General features: G+C 37.6%; 1 protein-coding gene and 1 pseudogene across 9 annotated transcripts in view; one reads left to right on the top strand and one right to left on the bottom strand.

Annotated features, from left to right (window-relative positions):
• ANKS1B (ankyrin repeat and sterile alpha motif domain containing 1B) overlaps window positions 1-24,273 on the top strand; it is a gene marked incomplete at both ends in the record, with an annotated part of 1,147,860 nt that overhangs the window by 158,743 nt on the left and 964,844 nt on the right. For all 8 annotated transcript variants that reach the window (XM_079714776.1, XM_079714773.1, XM_079714775.1 and 5 more), the window contains one exon: window positions 22,800-22,880. In XM_079714776.1, the coding sequence (XP_079570902.1) occupies window positions 22,800-22,880 (81 nt within the window). The remainder of the gene's footprint in view (window positions 1-22,799; window positions 22,881-24,273) is intronic.
• On the bottom strand, window positions 9,019-10,084 carry LOC307060296 (glyceraldehyde-3-phosphate dehydrogenase-like; annotated as a pseudogene). Its single transcript has one exon. The product of its transcript is annotated as a glyceraldehyde-3-phosphate dehydrogenase-like (transcript).

Here is a 24,273-nt window from a genome sequence, read left to right as displayed (position 1 = left end):
TATGACATGCCAGAAGACCATTTCTACATACTCTGACCCTGCTTGAGGCATTCGATGCACATTCTGTACGTTTTCATATCTGGAGCTTTGGAGTGACCTCAAGTGTCAAGAGTCAGATAAGAATCAAGAAAAGCTGAAAGGTTTTATGTTGCTCCTGAAGGATTTGTCCCATAGGTTGGTAGAGGGTATAATGATGATCAATTTGTGGAGTAACTGTGTTTAAGTCTTATTTGCTATACACAAAATTGTATTGGCCCAAGAAACTCAGACTTACAGTTTATTTAGGTATAATCTTTAATATGGGAGAGCTTAGGGAACATAGTATTCTCACTAATGAACGTCCAGGTTATTTGAAAGTTCTTTGGAAAACCTATTTTGTTTATATTTGTTCTAAAATGTACTAATCCAATTTGCTATATTAGTACAAATAGTATAACAAAGGAAATTAAATCTTTGGTAATTGGGGCTCTCATATTGTCTCAGAGCATTCATTCTGGGTATGAATTCTCACATACAGAATATAAAATATAGACAAGTTAGTATAGGAGATGGAATTGAGTATATATTAGACTAAGACCAAGGATCTATATATTTCCTTTTTTGGGAATAAATATGTAATAAGATTTAAAACTTTTTCAAGGCATCTCTTAAAGGTATTTAGAAATTCTTGTATTTTATAAAACAGCCTTAAATTTATCAAGGTTTTAATATAGGCCCTCTTTTTGAATTTGAAGATTATCATTGAGAAACAAGAGGAGTGCAGTGCAAAAAGTTGGAATGAAGTAGAACATTAGCTCAAAGCTTGAGCTTATAAACATCAAAGTTTATTATTTTTTTAATTAACTTTTTAGTTGGAAGGTCTGAGTCTGGCTTATTTATAATCTTTCAAGTGTGTGTGGATGTTCTATGGATATGTGGATATGTGCCTAAGGCAGTCAAATATATTTATATGTATGCTAAATTTCTATTCTGAACCTCCTTGTTTAAAAAAAGATGTATCCACATTCATTCTATTTAGGAAAGGAGACATGCATTGGAGATTTTTTTTCCCCATGCTCCTATTATAATTAATTCCTTTTTTTTTTTGATAATGGGGAACTGAGATGGTATAGGTAAATGAAATCTATAGACCTTGAATCTTATTTTTGTTATAAATATCATATCTTCCCCTACTAAATATTTATAAGGTCTAATAACATGCAGGAAATTTAAAAATAATTTGAGTTAATTTACAGTATTTTCTCATTTATTTTCCATCCTTTGCCAGAGGTATTCCTGAGCAACATAGTGTGCTAGTCACCTTTAACTAAAACTTGGCTTTCCCCGAAAGACACCAGTGCCCTCGCAGTTCGCTCTAATGGAGATATCCCATCTTCCATGCATTTCACTCATGGTAGAAATCTCAGTCATTCTTTTGTTCTTATACTATTCATATGGATACCATCTCCCATAGGTTTTTATTTTAGACATGTCTACTTGAGTTTCCTCCCTCTTCTCTACCTCTGTATATCCACTAGTTCAGATTTCTTTGTTTCTTCCCTAGATTGTTAAAGCAGACTACTAACCTGACTCCCTGCAACCAATTTGTTCACTCTCTTCACCTTCCAACTGTCTTTAGAAAGAGCTCTCATTATAAAATACTGACCCCAGGGACTTCCCTGGTGGTCCAGTGGTTAAGAATCCTCCTTCCAATGCAGGGGACGCATTTTCGATCCCTGGTCAGGGATCTAAGATCCCACATGCCACGGGGCAACTAAGCCCACGCACTCTGGAGCCTGTGTGCCACAATGAAAGATCCCACATGCTGCAACTAAGACTCCATGCAGGGCTTCCCTGGTGGCGCAGTGGTTGAGAATCTGCTTGCCAATGCAGCGGACACGGGTTCGAGCCCTGGGCTGGAAAGATCCCACATGCCGTGGAGCAACTAGGCCTGTGAGCCACAACGACTGAGCCTGTGCGTCTGGAGCTTGTGCTCCACAACAAGAGAGGCTGCGACACTGAGAGGCCCGCGCACTGCGATGAAGAGTGGCCCCCGCGCTCCGCAACTGGAGAAAGCCCACGCACAGAAACGAAGACCCAACACAGCCAAAAATAAATAAATAAATAAAATTTAAAAATAGACTCCATGCAGCCAAATAAATATTTTAAAAAATAATTAAAAAATAAAAATTATAAAAAAAATAATAAAACACTGACCTGATCCAGAAACATGCTTAGTATCTTTCTGATAACCCTCTAGGTCCACGGTGCTTATAGAATAAAGGCTAAGCTTCTTGGCATGTTATAAGGCTCTTCACAATCTGGAGCAAACCTATCTTTTCTCCTTCATATTTTATTGTTTTTAAAAAATTTTTTCCTTGAAAAATACTTGATAATTTTGACTAGTCAAACAATTCAGAGGTGACTAATTATTTTTGCATGCATTTTTCTATGTTAATGCAAATGTTTAACATCAGTATAATGGGAAAAATAACAGTCTCTGTCTTATAGTTGTGTGGATGTAAATGAGTCAATGTATGTAAAGCATTTAGGATATTGACACATTCACACAATATTATGCAACTTGCTTTTTTCATTTAATATGTTTTCAAGGTCAGCACATACAGATCAAACTTACTTGTTTTAATAGTTGCATAATATTCCATGGTGTAGATAAATCCTAATTAATTTTTCCCATTTTGATGGGCATTCATGAGCTTTCTCTTTTTTACTATTAAAGTTATACAGTAAATATTTTTGTGCCTGTAGTCTTCATATTAATACTTTTATTTCATAGGCATCTAGAGGAATTTGCAGGAAAAAGATTGTGAAATTAAGTCATTATGGGATCTATATACCACCAATTATAAACAATACTAAAAAGACAAAAGTGATTCTAGTGCCAGAATAGAGAAATTGGTGAATACAAGAGAATCCCTAGAAACAGACCAATAGTACATACATACTGGCATACCTTCAAGATATTGTCAGTTTGGTTCCAGACCACTGCAGTAAAGCATATATCGCAATAAAGCAAGTCACATGAACTGTTTTTGTTTCCCAGTGCATATAGAAGTTATGTTTACTCTATACTGTAGTCTGTTAAGTGTACAATACCATTATGTTAAAAAAGCAATGTACATACCTTAATTGAAAAATTTATTTTTTTATTTTTTTTATTTTTTTTTTTTTTGCGGTATGTGGGCTTCGCGCTGTTGTGGCCTCTCCCGTTGCGGAGCACAGGCTCCGGACGCGCAGGCTCAACGGCCATGGCTCACGGGCCCAGCCGCTCCGCGGCATGTGGGATCTTCCCGGACCGGGGCACGAACCCGCATCCCCTGCATCGGCAGGCGGACTCTCAACCACTGCGCCACCAGGGAAGCCCGAAAAATTCTTTATTGCTAAAAAATCATAACCATCATCTGAGCCTTTAGCAAGTTGTAATCTTTTTGCTGGTGGAGGGTCTTACTTCTGTATTGATAGCTGCTGACTGACCTGGTTGGTGATTGCTGAAGTTTGGGGCAGCTGTGGCAATGTCTTAAAATAAGACGACAATGAAGTTTGTCCCATCGATGAACTCTTCCTTCCATGAATGATTTCTTTGTAGCAGGGGGTGTTGTCTCATAGCATTTTACCCATATTGTAACCTCTTTCAAAATTTGAGTCAGTCCTCTCAAACCCTGTTGCTGCTTTATCAACTAAGTTTATGTGGTATTCTAAATTCTTTGTTGTCATTTCAACAGTCTTCACAGTGCCTTCACTAGGAATAGATTCTGTCTCAAGAACCACTTTTGTTGCTCATTCATAAGAAGCAACTCTTCATCTGTTCAAGGTATATCATGAGATGGCAGCAGTTTGGTCACATCTTTGGTTTCTACTTCTAATTCTAGTTCTCTTGCTACTTCCACCACATCTGCAGTTATTTCCTCCACTGAAGTCTTGAGCCCCTGAAAGTCAGCCATGAGGGTTAAAATCAACTTCTTCCAAATTCCTGTTAGTATTTTGACCTCTTCCCGTGAATCACAAATGTTCTTAATGTCTTTCAGAAGGGTGAATCCTTTCCAGAAGGTTTTCTTTCTTTTTTTTTTTTTAACATCTTTATTGGGGTATAATTGCTTTACAATGGTGTTAGTTTCCTCTTTATAACAAAGTGAATCAGCTATACATATACATATATCCCCATATCTCCTCCCTCTTGAGTCTAAGTCAGAAGGTTTTCAATTGACTTTGCCCAGATCCATCAGAGGGATCATTATCTATGGCAGATTTAGCCTTATGAAATGTATCTTAAATAATAAGACTTGAAAGTTGAAGTTACTTCTTGATATGTGGGCTGTAGAATGGATGTTGTGTTAGCAGGTGTGAAAACAACATTAATCTTATTGTACATCTCCATCAGAGTTCTTGGGTGACCAGGTGTATTGTCATTGAGCAGTAATATTTGGAAAGGAATCTTTTTTTCTGACCAGTCCATCTCAACAGTGGGCTTAAAAAAATATTCAATAGACCACGTTGTAAACAGATGTGCTACCATCCAGGCTTTCTTGTTCCATTTATAGAACATAGACAGAGTATATTTAGCATAAGTCTTAAGGGCCCTAGGATTTTCAGAATGGTAAATGAGCATTGGCTTCAATTTATTTTTAATTAATTAATTAATTTTTAAAAATTGAAGTATAGTTGATTTACAGTTGGCTTAAAGTCACCAGGTGCATTAGTTCCTAACAGAGAGTCAGCCTGTCCTTTGAAGCTTTGAAGCCAGATGTTGACTTCTCCTCTCTATCTATGAAAGTCCTAGATGGCATAGTCTTCTAAAGTAAGACTGTTTTGTCTACACTGAAAATCTGTTGTTTAGCGCAGCTACTTTCATTAGTTATTTTAGTTAGATCTTCTGGATAGCTTGCTATAGCTTCTACATTAGCACTTGCTGCTTCATCTTGCACTTGTGTGTGTGTGTGTGTGTTGGTTTTTAAAATCAATCTATCTATCTATCTATCTATCTATCTATCTATCTACCTATCTATCTATCTTACTGGAATCTTAGTTCCCTGACCAGGGAACAAACCCAGGCCCTCTGTAGTGGGAGTGCAGAGTCCTAACCGCTGGACTGCCAGGGAATTCCCTCATCTTGCCCTTTTATGTGATGGAGATAGAGTCTTTCCTTAAATCTCATGAACCAACCTCTGCTGGCTTCAAACTTTTCTTCTGCAGCTTTTTCACCTCCCTCTCAGCCTTCATAGAATTGAAGAGAGTTAGGGTCTTGCTCTGCATTAGGTTTTTGCTTAAGGGAATGTTGTGGCTCATTTGATCTCCTATCCAGACCACTAAAACTTTCTTCTTATCAGCGATAAGGCTGTTTCACTTTTTTATAATTTATGTGTTCACTGGAGTTGCACTTTTAATTTCTTTCAAGAACTTTTCCCTTGCATTCACAATGTGGCTAACTGTTTAGTGCAACAGGCCTAGATTTTAACCTATCTGGGCTTTTGACATGTCTTCTTCACTAAGCTTAATCATTTCTAGTTTTTGATTTAAAGTGAGAGATGTGTGATTCTTTCTTTCACTTGAACACATAGAGGCCACTGTAGGGTTATTAATTGTCCTCATTTCAATACTGTGTCTTGGGGAAGAGGGAGGCCTCAGGAGAGTGAGAGAGGTGGAGAATGGCGGTCTGTGGAGCTGTCAGAACACGTACAAGATTCATCAAGTTCACTGTCTTATGTGGACATATTTCTTGATGCCCCAAAACAATTCATAGATCACCATAACAAATATAGTAATAAATAAGAATTTGAAATATTGTGAGAATTACTAAAATGAATTGCAGAGACATGAACTGAGCAAATGCTGTTGAAAAACAGTGAAGATAGACTTCTTCAACACAGAGTTGCAACAAATCTTCAATTAAAAAGAAAAACAAGTCCGTTCTCTACATCTGCGTCTTTATGCCTGCCCTGCCACTGGGACACAGTGGGGGAAGGGGAAGCTGGGACAAAGCAAGAGAGTAGCATGGACATATATACACTACCAAATGTAAAATAGATAGCTAGTGGGAAGCTACTGCATAGCACAGGGAGATCAGCTCGGTGCTTTGTGTCCACCTAGAGGGGTGGGATAGGGAGGGTCGGAGAGAGGCTCAAGAGGGAGGGGCTATGGGGATATATGTATCCATATTGCTGATTCACTTTGTTGTACAGCATAAACTCACACAACATTGTAAAGCAATTATACTCCAATAAAGATATAAAAAAAAAATCAGTATCTGCAAAACACAGTAAATTGAAGTGCAATAAAATGGGGGTATACCTGTATAAAAATTTAGTTTAAGATAAAGTTAACACTTGAAAGAAGCAGGAAGAGGAAGAATGATTCAATAAAAAATCCTGGAAAAGTGTTTTAATTATTGAGAGGGAAAAAACGTTCAGTTCCTTACCTCATACGATTTAGCTCCCCTGCCCTCATCTGGGCCTGTTGCCTCTAATCCAGAGACTATGTGTTTTATTCATTTCAGGGGATAAATCTCCCATTCTGCTGTTTCAAGAAGAAGAAGCAATCTGAGAACCTGACTGATTTAGATGTTCAACGAATGTTGTTGGATATTTGAATATTTCATTCCTTTTTATTGCTGAGTAGCATTCCATTGTATGAACATATCACAATTTTTTTTTTTTTTTTTTTTTTTTTTTGCGGTACGCGGGCCTCTCACTGTTGTGGCCTCTCCCGTTGTGGAGCACAGGCTCCGGACTCGCAGGCTCAGCGGCCATGGCTCACAGGCCCAGCCGCTCCGCGGCATGTGGGATCTTCCCGGACCGCGGCACCAACCCGTGTCCTCTGCATCGGCAGGTGGACTCTCAACCACTGCGCCACCAGGGAAGCCCCATATCACAATTTTTAAAATCGATTTACCTGTTAATAGACATTTGGGTTATTTCAGTTTGGGGCTAGTATAAATAAAGCTGCTATGTTATATTTATGTATAAGTCTTTGTATAGAAACATGCTGTCATTTCTGTTGACTAAATATCTAGAATGGAATGACTGGATTGTATGGTAGTTCAGTGTCTGAGAGTTGTAGTTGATTTACATCCCTGTCAACATTGGTATGTGAAGTATTCTTAATCAGCACCATTGTAATAGATATGAGTAGTATCTCATGATTTTAATTTGCATTTCTCTCAAGACAAATGATGTTGAGCACCTTTTCATGTTCTTACTTGCCATGTGTATATCTTCTTTGTTGAAGTATCTGTTCAAATCCTTTGCCCATTTTTTTTTAAGGTCATTGATTTTTTTATCTATTATGGATCAAAGAATAAAAAAGAAAATGTGATTTGCAAAATTTTTTCTCCCAGTCCCCATTTCCTTTTCATTCTCTTAACAGTGTCTTTGAAGAACAGAAGCTCATAATTTTGTTGAAGTCCAATTTGTCAAATTTTCTTGTGTGGGTTGTGCTTTGGTATTAAAATCTAGAAAATTTTTTGCTTAATACAAGGTCACAAAAATTTCCCTGTACATTTTCTTGTAGAAGTTTTATGGTTTTAGGTTTTGCTTTTAGATCTATGATTTATTTTTAAGTGAATTTTTGTATATGGTGTGGTGAGGATATACAGTTTTGTTTTGGATATGGTATGGCCTAAGGATATCCATTTGTTCCAACACAATTTTTTGATAAGACTGTTCATTCTTTAATGAATTGCTGTTGCACCTGTGTCAAAATCACTTGCATATATGTGTAGGTGGACTTTCTATTCCTCTATTCTCTTCAAATGATCTATCTTTAATACCATACAATGTCTTGTTTACTATAGTTTTATCATAGTCTTGAAATCAGGTAGTGTAAGAATCCAACTTTAGGGCTTCCCTGGTGGCGCAGTGGTTGAGAGTCCACCTGCCGATGCAGGGGACACGGGTTCGTGCCCCGGTCCGGGAAGATCCCATATGCAGCAGAGTGGCTGGGCCTGTGAGCCATGGCCGCTGAGCCTGCGCATCCGGAGCCTGTGTTCCGCAACGGGAGAGGCCGCAACAGTGAGAGGCCCGTGTACCACAAAAAAAAAAAAAAAAAAAAAAAAGAATCCAACTTTGTTTTTCTTTTTCAGAGTTGCTTTGGCTATCCTAGGTCCTTTGTATTTCCATATGAATTTTAGAATTAGTGAATTTCTACAAAAAAAAGCTTTCTGGGATTCTCATTGCATTGTATTGAATCTAAAGATAAATCTGTGGAAAATTAACATCATAAAAATATTTAGTCTTCTGATTCATGAACTTGATATTATCTCACCATTTGTTTAGGTCCTCTTTAACTTCTCACAGCAGTATTTTGTAGTTTTTAGTGTACAACTTTGCACATATTTTGTCAAATTTATTCTTAAGTATTTAATATTTTTCTTGATATTGTAAATGATATTTTAAAAAATTTTGATTTCTAATTGTTCTTTGCTAGCATATAGAAATATATTTGACTTTTACCTATTGAGTTGTTTCTTGCAAACTTGCTAAACACACTTTTTTGGTTGTGGTTTTTTTGAGTAAGGTTTTCCTTTTTTTTAAACATTTTATTTTGAAATAATTTTAGATTTATGGAAGTATTATGAAGAAAGGTCAGAGAGTTCCCTATATTTTTTACACAGCTTCCCCTAATTAAACACAATTTTAATTTTAGTAGCTTTTTTTGTAGATTTCATAGGATTTTTTACGTACATGGCTATGTTGTCTTCAGGTAAACATGGATTTTCTTCTTTCCTTACAATATGGATGTCTTTTATTTCTTTTTCTTGTCACTGCATTTCTCGCCACTACATTGGCTAAAATCTCCGGTACAAAAATTTTTTTTGACTGCATACATTATAGTTATTGGTGGTACATGACAAGGTAGGGCTCTCTGAGCCCCTCCCATTCTTTAAGTGGTCTGGGATTGAAACTGTATTGAGAATGGGAGATTCTCAGTGTGTTGGGGGATTGAGTTGGGGCAAGGACTCCCCAGCAGCTGAGCATATCTCTATTCCTCTCATGTTCTCTCTGTGGCTGTTGGCCCAGAGGGCTTTTACTCCTTGGAGGCCATGTGGATCATCAGTCCACTGCCCTATTATTGTAGCCAAATTCATGGTCCTACCAGGAAATGAGCTTGACAAAGTGGTTATTGAGGGCAATGCAAACCACAGTATCAAGGGTGAAAGAGTGGGTGTCACTGGTAAAGTTGCAGGAGACAGCAAGATTTTCAGTGTAGCCCAGGATGCTCTTTAGTGGGCCCTCTGATGCCTGCTTCACCACCTTTTTGGTGTCATTATATTTGCAACTTTCTCCAGATGGCAAGTCAGATCTATGACCATCATACTGTTGGTGGGGACACAGAAGGCCATGCCAGTATGCTTCCTGTTCACCTCAGGGATGACTTTGCCAACAGACTTGGCAGTGCTAGTAGATGCCAAAATGATGTTTTGGGAAACCCTGTGGCTGTCACTGTATAGTTTCCCAGAGGGGCCATCAATTTTAGTCTTCTGGGTGGCAGTGATGGCATTGACTGTGGTCATGAGTCCCTCTATGATGCCAAAGTTGTCATGGTTAACTTGGCCAGGGGTGCCAAGCAGTTGATGGTGCAGGAGGCATTGCTGACAATCTTGAGGGAGTTGACATACTTCTCATGGTTTATGCCCATCACAAACATGGGGGTTTCAGCAAAATGGGCAGAGATGATGACCCTTTTGGCTCCACCCTTCAAGCGAACCTTAGCTTACTCCAAGGTAGTGAAGACATGAGTGGACTTCACCACGTATCCAGCAGCAGCATCACCCCATTTGACATTGGCAGGATCTCATTACTGGAAGATGGAGATGGACTTTTCATTGATGACAAGCTTCCCAGTTTCAACCTTTTCTGTGCCATCAAACTTGCCATGGGTAGAATCACATTGAAACATGTAGACCATGAAGTTGAGGTCTATGAAGGGTCATTGACGGCAACGTTTTTCACTTTGCCAGAGTTAAAAGCAGCCCTGATGACCAGATATCTGATACAGACAAATCCATTTACTCCAGTCTTCACTGTCATGTCTTAGGGATGCTGCTGGCACTGCACAGGAAAATCAGCTGTCTGTTGAATGAAGAGAAGCAGAGAGCCTCCGGAAACATGTTGAGTAGAAGTGGGAAACAGACAAAACGTGCCTTGTTCTTGATCTTAAGGGGAATACATTCAGTCTTTCATCATTAAGGTTATGTTAGCTATAAGTTTTTTGTAGATGTCTTTTATAGGTTGATGAAGTTTCCTTCTATTCCCAGTTTACTAACAGTTTTTATTAGGAATTGATGTTGGAGTTTGGCAAGTATTATTTCCATATCTGTTGAGATAATAATGAATTTTCTGTTTTAGTTTGTTAATATAGTAATTTGTGAATGTTAAAACAAATTTGCATTCCTGAAATAAACTCCATTTCATCATGGTGTAGTGTTCTTTTCATATATTGTTGGATTCAACTTGCTAGAATTTTGCTAAGAATTTTTGCTTCTGTATTCATGAGTGATATATTGATCTGTAGTTCTTTCTTGTCATATGTCTTTGGTGTCATAGAATATTAGGCAGTATTTGTGCCTCTTCAATATTTTGGAATGATTTTTGTAGAATTGATATTATTTCTTCCTTAAATATCTGGCGTAATTCCCCATTGAAGCCACCTGGATCTGGACTTTTTTTTGTTTTGTTTTGTGGGGAATGTTTTGTAACCACAAGTTCAAGTTCAGTTTCCTTAATAGATGTAGGGCTATTCAGGTTATCCTATTTTTAAAAATGAGTTTTGGTGGTTTGTGTTTTTCAAGAAACTTGCCCATTTCATCTAAGTTTTTTAATTTATTGGTATAAAGTTATTAAAAATATTCTCCTACTGTTCATATTTTTAGAATATGTAGTGATCTTACCTCTCTGCTCCTGATTTGGTAATTTGTATCTTCTATTTTTATCCTTATCAGTTTGCCTATAGATTTTTAAATTTTGTAGAGTATTTTAAAGAATCACTTTTTGATTTCATTGATTGTCTCTATTGTTATTGTGTTTTCTTTTTCACTTGTTTCCTTTCTTCTGCTTACTTTGGGGTTAATATGCTCTTCTTTTCCTGTTTCTTAAAGTGGAAGCTGAGGTCATCAATGTGGGACCTTTCTCTGATCTATCAGTGTCATTTTAATACTATAAATTTTTCTTTAGGTACTACTTTATTTGCATCCCCAAAGTTTTGATATTTTGTGTTTTCTTTCTCTTTCAGTTATAAATACATTCCAAAATCTTTTTGATATCTTCTTTGACTTATGTGTTATTCAGTTTCTAATATTTGTGGATATTAAAGATACCGTTTCGTGAACGATTTTTAATTTTTAATTTAATTGGAGTCAGAGAACATAGTTTTGTGATTTGAATCTTTTATTTTATTTTTAAAATTTTAAAAACATCTTTATGAGAGTATAATTGTTTTACAATGGTGTGTTAGGTTCTGCTTTATAACAAATTGAATCAGCTATACATATACAAATATCGCAATATCTCCTCCCTCTTGCGTCTCCCTCCCACCCTCCCTATCCCACCCCTTTAGGTGGTCACAAAGCAACGAGCTGATCTCCCTGTGCTATGTGGGGGCTTCCCACTAGCTATCTTTTTACATTTGGTAGGATATATAAGTCCATGCCGGGCTTCTCTGGTGGCGCAGTGGTTGAGAATCTGCCTGCCAATGCAGGGGACACGGGTTCGAGCCCTGGTCTGGGAGGATCCCACATGCCGTGGAGCAACTAGCCCCGTGAGCCACAATTACTGAGCCTGCGCGTCTGGAGACTGTGCTCCGCAACAAGAAAGGCAGCGATGGTCAGAGGCCTGCGCACTGCGATGAGGAGTGGCCCCCACTTGCCGCAACTAGAGAAAGCCCTCACACAGAAACGAAGAGCCAATACAGCAATAAATAAATAAATAAAACAACACTGATTTATAATTTCTAAAAACAAAAAAAACAAAAAAAGTTTTTTGTTTTGTTTTGTTTTATAAGTCCATGCCACTCTTTCATTTCACCCAGCATACCCTTCCCCCTCCCAGTGTCTTCAAGTCCATTCTCTATGTCTGTGTCTTTATTCCTGTCCTGCCCCTAGGTTCTTCAGAACCTTTTTTTTTTTTTTTTTAGATTCCATATATATGTGCTAGCATATGGTATTTGTTCTCCTGTTTCTGACTTACTTCCCTCTGTATGACAGATTCTAGATCCATCCACCTCACTACAAATAACTCAATTTCATTTCTTTTTATGGCTGAGTAATATTCCACTGTATATATATGCCACATCTTCTTTATCCATTCATCTGTCGATGGACACTTAGGTTGCTTCCATGTCCTGGCTATTGTAAATAGAGCTGCAGTGAACATTGTGGTACATGACCCTTTTTGAATTATGGTTTTCTCAGGGTATATGCCCAGTAATGGGATTGCCAGGTCGTATGGCAGTTCTATTTTTAGTTTTTTAAGGAACCTCCATACTATTCTCTATAGTGGCTGCATCAATTTACATTCCCACCAACAGTGCAAGAGGGTTCCCTTTTCTCACACCCTCTCCAGCATTTACTGTTTGTAGATTTTTTTGATGATGGCCATTCTGACCGGTGTGAGGTGATAACTCATTGTAGTTTTGATTTCCATTTCTCTAATGATTAGTGATGTTGAGCATTCTTTCATGTGTTTGTTGGCAATCTGTATATCTTCTTTGGAGAAATGTCTATCTAGGTTTTCTGCCCATTTTTGGATTGGATTTTTTTTTTATATTGAGCTGCATGAGCTGCTTGTATATTTTGGATATTAATCCTTTGTCAGTTGCTTCGTTGGCAAATATTTTCTCCCATTCTGAGGGTTTTCTTTTTGTCCTATTTATGGTTTACTTTGCTTTGCAAAAGCTTTTAAGTTTCATTAGGTCCCATTTGTTTATTTTTGTTTTTATTTCCATTTCTTTAGGAGGTGGGTCAAAAAGGATCTTGCTGTGATTTATGTCATAGAGTGTTCTGCCTATGTTTTCCTCTAAGAGTTTTATAGTGTCTGGCCTTACATTTAGGTCTTAATCCATTTTGAGTTTATTTTTGTGTATGGTGTTAGGGAGTGTTCTAATTTCTTTCTTTTACATGTAGCTTCCCAGTTTTCCCCGCACCACTTATTGAAGAGGATGTCTATTCTCCATTGTATATTCTTGCCTCCTTTATCAAAAACAAGGTGACCATAGGTGCATGGGATTATCTCTGGGCTTTCTATCCTGTTCCATTGATCTATATTACTATTTATGTGCCAATACCATACTGTCTAGATTACTGTAGCTTTGTAGTATAGTCTGAAGTCCAGGAGCCTGATTCCTCCAGCTCCATTTTTCTTTCTCAAGATTGCTTTGGCTATTCGTGGTCTTTTGTGTTTCCATACATATTGTGCAATTTTTTGTTCTAATTCTGTGAAAAATGCCATTGGTAGTTTGATAGGGATTGCATTGAATTTGTAGATTGCTTTGGGTAGTATAGTCATTTTCACAATGTTGATTCTTCCAATCCAAGAGCATGGTATATCTCTCCATCTGTTAATATCATCTTTAATTTCTTTCATCTGTGTCTTATAGTTTTCTGCATATAGGTCTTTTGTCTCCTTAGGTAGGTTTATTCCTAGGTATTTTATTCTTTTTGTTGAAGTGGTAAATGGGAGTGTTTCCTTAATTTATCTTTCAGATTTTTCATCATTAGTTGATAGGAATGCAAGAGATGTCTGTGCATTAATTTTGTATCCTGTTACTTTACCAAATTCATTGATTAGCTCTAGTAGTTTTCTGGTAACATCTTTAGGATTCTCTATGTATAGTATCATGTCATCTGCAAACAGTGACAATTTTACTTCTTCTTTTCCAGTTTGGATTCCTTTTATTTCTTTTTGTTCTCTGATTGCTGTGGCTGAAACTTCCAAAACTATGTTAAATAATGGTGAGAGTGGACAACCTTGTCTTGTTCCTGATCTTAGAGGAAATGGTTTCCGTTTTTCACCATTGAGAATGATGTTGGCTGTGTGTTCCTCATGTATAGCCTTTTATTATGTTGAGGTAAGTTCCCTATGTGCCTGTTTTCTGGAGGGTTTTTATCATAAGTGGGTGTTGAATTTTGTCTAAAGCTTTTTCCGCATGTATTGAGATGATCATATGGATTTCTCCTTCAATTTGTTGATATGGTTTATCACATTGATTGATTTGCATATACTGAAGAATCCTTGCATTCCTGGGATAAACCCTACTTGATCATGGTGTATGATCCTTTTAATGTGCTGTTGCATTCTGTTTGCTAGTATTTGTTGAGGATTTTTGTATCTATGTTCATCAGTAATATTGGTCTGTAGTTTTCTTTTTTGTGCCATCTTTGTCTGGTTTTGGTATCAGGGTGATGGTGGCCTCGTAGAATGAGTTTGGGAGTATTCCTCCCTCTGCTATCATTTGGAAGAGTTTGAGAAGGATTGTTGTTAGGTCTTCTGTAAATGTTTGATAGAATTCACCTGTGAAGCCATCTCGTCCTGGGCTTTTGTTTGTTGGAAGATTTTTAATCACAGTCAAAATTTCTGTGCTTGTGATTGGTCTGTTTATATTTTCTGTTTCTTCCTGGTTCAGTCTTGGAAAGTTGTCGTTTTCTAAGAATTTGTCCAATTCTTCCAGGTTTTCCATTTTAGTGGCATATAGTTGCTTGTAGTAATGTCTCATGATCCTTTGTATTTCTGCAGTGTCAGTTGTTACTTCTCCTTTTTCATTTCTAATTCTACTGATTTGAGTCTTCTTTTTTTTCTTGATGAGTCTGGCTAATGGTTTATCTTCACAGAGAACCAGCTTTTAGTTTTTTTGATCCTTGCTATTGTTTTCTTCATTTAATTTTTGTTTATTTCTAATGTGGTCTTTGTGATTTCTTTCCTTTTTCTAACTTTGGAGGGTTTTTTTGTTCTTCCTTCTCTAGTTGCTTTAGGTGTAAGTTTAGGTTATTTATTTGAGACGTTTCTTGTTTCTTGAGGATTGTGTTGCTATAAACTTCCGTCTTAGAAGTGCTTTTGCTGCATCCCATAAGTCTTGGGCCGTCCTGTTTTCATTGTCATTTGTTTCTAGGTATTTTTTGATTCCCTCTTTGATTTCTTCAGTGATCTCTTGGTTATTAAGTAGTGTATTGTTTAGCCTCCATGTGTTTGTGTTTTTTACAGACTTTTTCTGTAATTGATTTCTAGTCTCATAGCATTGTGGTCAGAAAAGATACTTGATATGATTTCAATTTTCTTAAATTTACCAAGGCTTGAATTGTGACCCAAGATATGATCTATTCTGGAGAACGTTCCATGAGCACTTGAGAAGAAAGTGTATTCTCTTGTTTTTGGATGGAATGTCCTATAAATATCAATTAAGTCCATCTTGTTTAATGTGTCATTTAAATCTTGTATTTCCTTATTTATTTTCATTTGGATGATCTGTCCACTGGTGACAGTGGGGTGTTAAAAGTCCCCTACTGTGATTGTTTTACTGTTGATTTCCCCTTTTATGGCTGTTAGCATTTGCCTTATGTATTGAGGTGCTCCTATGTTGGGTGCATAAATATTTACAATTGTTATATCTTCTTCTTGGATTGATCCCTTGATCATTATGTAGTGTCCTTCTTTGTCTCTTGTAATGGTGTTTATATTAAAGTTTATTTTGTCTGATATGAGAATTGCTACTCCAGCTTTCTTTTGATTTTCATTTGCATGGAATATCTTTTTTCATCCCCTCACTTTCAGTCTGTATGTGTCCCTAGGTCTGAAGTGGGTATCTCGTAGACAGCATATATATGGGTCTTGTTTTTGTATCCATTCAGCCAGTCTACGTCTTTTGGTTGGAGCATTTAATCCATTTACATTTAGGATAATTATCGATATGTATGTCTCTATTACCATTTTCTTAATTGTTTTGGGTTTGTTATTATAGGTCTTTTATTTCTCTCTTGTTTCCTCTCTAGAGGAGTTCCTTTAGCATTAGTTGTAAAGCTGGTTTGTTGGTGCTGAATTCTCTTAACTTTTACTTGTCTGTAAAGGTTTTAATTTCTCTGTTGAAGCTGAATGTGATCCTTGCTGTATAGAGTAATCTTGGTTGTAGGTTTTTCCCTTTCATCACTTTAAGTATTTACTGCCACTCCCTTCTGGCTTGCAGAGTTTCTGCTGAAACATCAGCTGTTAACCTTACAGGGATTCCCTTGTATGTTAATTGTTGTTTTTCCCTTGCTGCTTTTAATATATTTTCTTTGTATTTAATTTTTGATAGTCTGATTAATATGTGTCTTGGCGTGTTTCTCCTTGGTTTTATCCTGTATGGAACTCTCTGGGCTACCTGGACATGTTTGACTCTTTCGTTTCCCATATTGGGGACGTGTTCAACTGTAAAATCTTCAAATATTTTCTAAGTAAGTCCCCTTCTTTTCCTCTTCTTCTTCTGGGACCCCTATAATTGGAATGTTGGTGTGTTTAATGTTGTCCCAGAGATCTCTGAGAGTGTCCTCCATTCTTTTCCTTCTTTTTTCTTTATTCTGCTGTGCAGTAGTTATTTCCACTATTTTATCTTTGAAGTCACTTATCTGTTCTTCTGCCTCAGTTATTCTGCTATTGATCCCTTCTACAGAATTTTTAATTTCATTTATTGTGTTGTTCATCATTGTTTGCTCTTTAGTTCTTCTAGGTCCTTGTTAAACGTTCTGGTATTTTCTCCATTCTTTTTTCAAGAATTTGGATCATCTTTACTATCATTATTCTGAATTCTTTTCCATGTAGACTGCCTGTTTCCTCTCAATTTGTTTGTTCTGGTGAGTTTTTTACCTTGCTCCTTCATCTGCTGTGTGTTTCTGTGTCTTCTCATTTTGCTTCACTTACTGTGTTTGGGGTCTCCTTTTCACAGGCTGCAGGTCCCTAGTTCCCATAGTTTTTGGTGTCTGCCCCCAGTGGCTAAGGTTGGTTCAGTGTGTTGTTTAGGCTTCCTGGTGGAGGGGAGTAGTGCCTGTGTTCTGGTGGATGAGGCTGGATCTTGTCTTTCTGGTGGGTAGGACTGCGTCTGATTGTGTGTTTTTGGGTGTCTGTGACCTTATGATTTTAGGTAGCCTCTCTGCTAATGGATGGGGTTGTGTTCCTGTCTTGCTAGTTGTTTGGCATAGGGTTTCCAGCACTGTGGCTTGCTGGTTGTTGAGTGAAGCTGGGTCTTAGCCTTGAGATGGAGACCTCTGGGAGAGCTTTCGCCATTTGATATTACGTGTAGCCAGGAGGTGTCTGGCGGGCCAATGTCCTGAACTCAGCTTTCCCACATCAGAGGCCCAGCCCTGACACCCAGCCAGAGCACGAAGACCCTGTCAGCCACATGGCTTAGAAGAAAAATGAGAAAAAAGAAAGAAAAATAAAATAATTAAAATAAAAAATAAGAATATTAGTGAAAATTTAAAAAATTAAAAAGTAATAAAAAAAAAAGAAAAGGAAGAAAAAGAATTGGACAGACAGAACCCTAGGCCAAATGGTAAAAGCAAAGCCATACAGAGAAAATCATACAAAGAACCATACACATATACACTCACAAAAAGAGAAAAAGGAAAAAATATATATATATTTTTTTTTTTAAAAAAGGAAGAGAACAACCAAATCAATAAACAGATCTACCAATTATAATTGTCTAAATACTAAAGTAAAATAAACATAAGACCAGAAACAAATTAGATGCAGAAAGCAAACCACAAGTCTACAGTTGCTCCCAAAGTGTACTGCATCATTTTTGGGATGATTAGTTGTCTTTTCAGGTAATCCACAGATGCAGCGTACATCAGGTTGATTGTTGAGATATAATCCGGTGCTCCTGAGCATGCTGGGAGAAATTTCTCTTTCTCTTCTTTGTTCGTGCTGCTCCTGGGGTTCAGGATTGGGCCCTGCCTCTGCGTGTAGGTCACCTGAGGGCGTCTGTTCTTCACTCAGACAGGACGGGGTTAAAGTAGCAGCTGATTAGGGGGCTCTGGCTCACTCATTTGGGGGGGGGTGGCAGGGGTACGGAATGTGGGGCAAACCTGCAGCGGCAGAGGCCGGTGTGATGTTGCAACAGCCTTAGGCATGCCATGTGTTCTCCTGGGGAAGTTGTCCCTGGATCACAGGACCTTGGCAGTGGCGGCCTGCACAGACTCTTGGGAGGGGAGGTGTGGATAGTGACCTGTGCTTGCACACAGGGTGCTTGGTGGCTGCAGCAGCAGCCTTAGCCTCTCACGCCTGTCTCTGGTGTCCACGCTGATAACCGCGGCTCATGCCCATCTCTGGAGCTCATTTAGGCGGTGCTCTGAATCCCCTCTCCTTGCATACCCTGAAACGGTGTTCTCTTGCCTCTTCAGCAGGTCCAGATTTTCCCCAGACTCCCTCCCGGCTAGCTGTGGCGCACTATCCCCCTTCAGGCTGTGTTCACGCAGCCAACCCCAGTCCTCTCCCTGGGATCTGACCTCTGAAGCCCGAGCCTCAGCTCCCAGCTCCCGCCCGCCCCAGGTGGAGAGGGGCAGACAAGCCTCTCGGGCTGGTGAGTGCTGGTCGGTACCAGTCATCTGTGTGGGAATCTCTCCGTTTTCCTCTCTGCATCCCTGTTGCTGAAGTCTCCTCCATGTCTCTGAAGCTTCCCCATGCTGCCCAGCCCCCGTCTCCACCAGTGAAGGGGCTTCCTAGTGTGTGGAAACTTTTCCTCCTTCACAGCTCCCTCCCAGAGGGGCAGGTCCTGTCCCTAATTCTTTTGTCTCTGTTTTTTCTTTTTTCTTTTGCCCTCCCCAGGTACGTGGGGGAGTTTCTTGCCTTTTGGGAAGTCTGAGGTCTTCTGCCAGCGTTCAGTAGGTGTTCTGTAGGGGTTGTTTCACACGTAGATATATTTCTGATATATTTGTGGGGAGGAAGGTGATCTCCACGTCTTAGTCCTCTGGCATCTTGGACGTCTCCCTTCTGAATCTTGTAGATTTATTGAGATTTATGATCCACAATATGGGATATATTGGTAAATGTCTTGTGTTCACTTGAAAAGAATATGTATTCAGGTATTATTGGGTAAGTGTTCTATAGATGTCAGTTAGGTCAAGTTGGTTGGTAGTGTTATTCAATTCTTGTATACCCTTAATGATTTTCTGTTTACTTGTTCTATCAATTATTGAGAGAGACGTATTGAAATCTCCAAGTGTCAGTGGGTAGGTCTATTTCTCTTTGCAGTTGTATCAGTTTTTTGCTTCATGTATTTTGAAGTTCTGTTGTTAGAGGCAAAAAACATTTAGGATTCCCATATTCTTCAGATAAATCGACATCTTTGTCATTCTGAAATGGTTTTCTTTATCCCTTGTAATATTCTTAGCTTCAAAATCTGGTTTGTCCAATATTAATATAGTTATTCAGCTTATTTTGATTAGTGTTAGTATGATTTTTCTGTCCTTTACTTTTTTTCTATTTGTATCTCTATATTTAAAGTGAATTTCTTTTAGTAAGTATATAGTTGGGTCTTATTTTCTTTAATCCAGTCTGATGATTTTTCTTTTTTAATTGGGGTGATCAGACTATTGACAGTTAATGTAATTATTGATATGGTTATGGTTATTGATATGGTTAAATCTGTCATCTAACAATTTGCATTGTATTTGTCTTACCTATTCTTTGTTCCTCTTTTCTGCTTTTTTTTTCTTTTTCCTCTTTTGGATTTTTTTTAATGATTTCATAGATTATTTTAAATAAGTACATTCCATTGTTTTAACACTTCTGTTTTACCTGTGGCTTATTTTTTCATTAAAAATAATCCTTGGGCTTCCCTGGTGGCGCAGTGGTTGAGAGTCTGCCTGCCAATGCAGGGGACACGGGTTCGTGCCCTGGTCCGGGAGGATCCCACATGCTGCGGAGCGGCTGGGCCCGTGAGCCATGGCCGCTGAGCCTGCGCGTCCGGAGCCTGTGCTCCGCAACGGGAGAGGCCACAACAGTGAGAGGCCCACGTACAGAAAAAAAAAAAAAAAATCCTTTATTTGATTTTTAAATTTATATAATTTAGCACACATTTATTAAATAGCTGTTGTATTCAGTACTTAGAGAAAGAGTTATTGGAGTAGGTGGATCTTGATCAGGGCTTTGGAGGAATGGTAAGGTATGATTGGTTAGAGAATCTATTGTAGGTTAGTAGAAGGGCATGATGAAAGGCACAGAGGTGGAAATTAATAGAGCAAGATGGGTGAGCTAGCAGGATGAACAAAAGTATAAGAATTTTAAGAAGGTAATAGGAGATTGAAAATGCTTCAAGGATTGATTAAAAAAAAAATTGGTAAAAGCCTAACAATCTTAATGAAATTGTAAAACATATGCACATTTTATAACTTTACTTGTTTAACTGTCACTTTTTTTATTCTCAGGAAGTAAGCTACCATTAAAGAAAAAGCCACTGAATTGAAATAAGGTTAAGATCAAAATAATGTTAAATCCTTACAACTGACTAATTATATTTGGCCATTAATTTCCTCAAGACCTTTTTTATTACCAAATAAATTGTTTAACTCTTATGTAACTTGATTTTTTTTTAACAGTTTCCTGTTTTAAATTGTATAATGCTCTCTCTTGGTTTTATTTACTCTTGGACAACTCTCAATGTCCTTCATATAACCTTTTTCCTGTGCTGGACCCTGCAGTATTGTTAATATCCATGGTTCTATTGTCTGTCCCACATTTTTCTTTCTTTTTTTTTTTTTTCTCACAAGGTACTTTCATATAGGTTCTCTGACCGTTTCAGTGAGGGCTGGGAGGTTTTCAGATTTTGAGCTGCCTTGAACTTGGGACTGTCTACCCAAGTCAGGTTTGATTTTTTTTTTTTTTTTTTTTTGTGATACGCAGGCCTCTCACTGTTGTGGCCTCTCCCGTTGCGGAGCACAGGCTCCGGATGCGCAGGCTCAGCAGCCATGGCTCACGGGCCCAGCCGCTCCGCGGCATATGGGATCCTCCCAGACCGGGGCACGAACCCGTATCCCCTGCATCAGCAGGCGGACTCTCAACCACTGCGCCACCAGGGAGGCCCTGATTTTTTTTTTTTTTTTTTAACCAGGGGTTGATAGATTTTAATTAATATCAGCCTTTGAGAAAAGGTTTCACCTTGCCCCATATACAAATTATCCACTGAGGTATTTGAGTCTGATGGCCTCCCTCTTAAAGAGTCTGGTATCAGGCACTCCCTTGGTTTTACCTTCTATTTAATAATAATTTGTTCTAACAATTTGTTGAACTATGTTCTAACAGATATAATAGATGCTAGTACTATGTTCAACTTCTGCCGTAAGAGCTTTGTAGGTATTGATTTATTTGATTCTCACAACATTATAAGGTAGTACTATTATTATCATCTCTATTTTTCAGACGAGGAATTGAATTTCAGAGAGGTTAAACACTTCATGCAGGGCTACCCCCAGCAAGTAATGGAGCCAGGTTTTTGAAGTCAGGTAGTCTAACTTCAGGGCCATGCTTCTAACTAGATATTTTTATAATCTTCTGGAGATCCTTACTTTTATGTAAGTATGTCAGATACTTAAAATTCAGTGTCTCCAAACCTGAAGTCATTGTTTGCTTTCCATCTGCACTGTCTTCCCCAAGGAAATTTGCTTGTCTTTTCACATCTTAGTTAATGTTGTCATTTTCCTTTTGGTCATTTAGGCATTAAATTTGAGTCATTCTGTGCTACTATTTTCTCCTTCCTTCAATTGATCCCTGCATCTTATTGATTTGTCCTTTTAATAACTGTTGAAAAAGTACATTCTGCTCATTTTCACTGTCTCAACTTAGTTAAAGTCAGTTGTGATCTCTCATTTGGAATAGCTATTCATTCTCTTCTCAGAGATGCTTGTGTGCTCTCTGGTACCTTGATTATCTTAGCACTCTGTAATTTTTAGTTTATGTGTCTCTCTTCTCCATTAGACTCTGTTCTCATAAAGAAGGACCGTGAATTATGATTTTGTACTCTCAGTGCCTAGCTTAATATGTGACATACAATTGGTGTACAATAAATATTTTGTGAATACATGAATTAGTTTGTCATTAGATGTTAGTTTTGATGGCTTTGATAACAGTTTGTTTTGTTTTGTTTTTTATTTTGGTCTACTTTTGGAAAAGTGTCTTTCAATGCCTAATTTTTTCAAAAGCTGTACATAGTTTCTGTAATTGTAGTGATCAAGGATAAAATGGATTCTTTCATGTAGTTACATGTTATCTTCAGAATATATTGTATAGTAAAATAACTTCAAAACTGTTAGAATCTTTTTATGGTTTGTGATAGTCCAAATCTTTCATTATATTTTCAAGAATGAAATATGTATTATATTCTCTTAGTAGGAATGGAACAGAAAGAAGTGTTTATAATCTTTACATATGCAAAAATATAATTTATATAAACCACTGCCATCTCAGAATGAGGATGTTAAAAGGGAGTAGGCAGGTGTCATAAATCTTTATTCTTGGTAAAGAATATAATAGTTGAATGTTAATTGCATCCAATATTTAAGTAATGACAGAAAGTGATAGGGAATTTTTGGGTCCAAATTTAATGCATGGCAGTGGGCCTGCATTTACTAATTTCTGAAGGTAGCTATATTCCCTAATAATTTCCCTGTATCAAATAAATGAAGATATTGTTCTGAGGGGAATGCACAAAAGGTGGCAGTTGTTTTCTGCATGAATAAAATTTTCATATGCAACATGATGCTGACTGTGGGTCTATCAGGCTTCTTTTTGTTTTTCAAAGCACAATTCTGCTTAACTGTTAACTCTGTGCTTGTGCTTTATTTGCAGCATCTGGCGAGGCCCCAATGTGAACTGCACAGACAGTTCGGGTTACACTGCTTTACACCATGCAGCCTTAAATGGACATAAGTAAGTGCCACTTATTTGGACTGGAAATCTTTGTGTATTTAGTTACATGTGATGAAGTTAATTATGTCTGATGGTACCTGTCTCATGTTGCCATGAGTCCCCTGGGCTTAGATGAATTTGGAGAGGCACCAGGTGTTCAATACCTGACAAGTTGAAAGAGGTAGGAATGTTGCTGAGATGATTACATGCAGAGTGTAAGTCAAGTCAAATATCACACAGGGAAAATGGAAGAAGTGACAGAACCATGTTAGTCGTGTGTACCTTTGGTGAGGGAATAGGATACATCACTTAATAACACCACCCTACTTTTTTGGGTGTCTTCACCAAATATGGGATTATTCACTAGGAGTGAACTCTTCAATAGATTCTTGCTGTTATAAGCCATAGGCACTTACATGAACCACTTCAAAATCCTCAAACTAAGCTAAAATGCTTTGTCTTTGTCATTCATGGATGGTCTTTCAGGTTTTAAACTTCTTTAACCTGTTTTTCCGAAGGAAAGTGACCCTGTTCATGTGTCTCCCCTCCTATCTGTTTTTCCTTTGCTTTAATGATTCAAGTTAGTCTTTTCAGATCTGGATCATTTCATTTCACTTCAGTTTTATTAGATGTGGTAATTACTGCCTTAAAAGTGCTAGTTACCTTTTATTTTCACACTTAACATTTCTTTCATTCTGTGAATTGAGACACAAGGGACTTAGTTATACTTGATCACATTTTAAGGCCTGAAAGCTCTCATGGAAGAAACATCATTTTTGTCATTATTTATCATTATGACATTTTAATCTAACTTATTGCATAAATTGAACATTATCATTCTGTTTGAAGAATCATCCAAACTATATAAAATACCATGAACTGAATGTTTCATCACTTAGATTTTCAGTATTGGAATTCCCAAATTACATTTCTTTTCATCCACTCCTGATTCTTTATTATATCAACTTATACCATCTAACTTAGAACTTTTTATTTTGCTGAGTGTTTTTCAGCTATATGCTATCCTTCTGTAGAGTGGAAAATGTGTCCAGATCCCTAACATCTGAATCTTTTAAAGGAATTACTATTTATTCTTCTTTGTACCTGAGTCATCAGGAGTGAAATCTATTAAATAAGCCCAAGCTGGCTTTTTTGGCCATCTTAGTTGTAGATTCAGGGTGGTACCATATTTCTTAGTTCCAATGGGGAAGACAAACTATCAAATCTAATGGACAGAAGATCTTGAGATTGACCATTTGAGCTATACAACTTTTCTTGTTCTGTCTCAGCTTGGCATTATAAATAAGTATTTCTCAAAATAACATTGTCCCCAAATGGACATATCCCTTCCTGATTTTCAATGAAGTTTTTAGTAAATGTTTTTGGTTTAACATGACATCCTGTGAAGTTCTAA

Source organism: Hyperoodon ampullatus, assembly GCF_949752795.1.
Source record: "Hyperoodon ampullatus genome assembly, chromosome: 11".
In the NCBI taxonomy this organism is placed as follows: domain Eukaryota; kingdom Metazoa; phylum Chordata; class Mammalia; order Artiodactyla; family Ziphiidae; genus Hyperoodon; species Hyperoodon ampullatus.
Note: the sequence above shows the minus strand (reverse complement) of the source record. Positions and strands in the feature narration are given on the sequence as shown.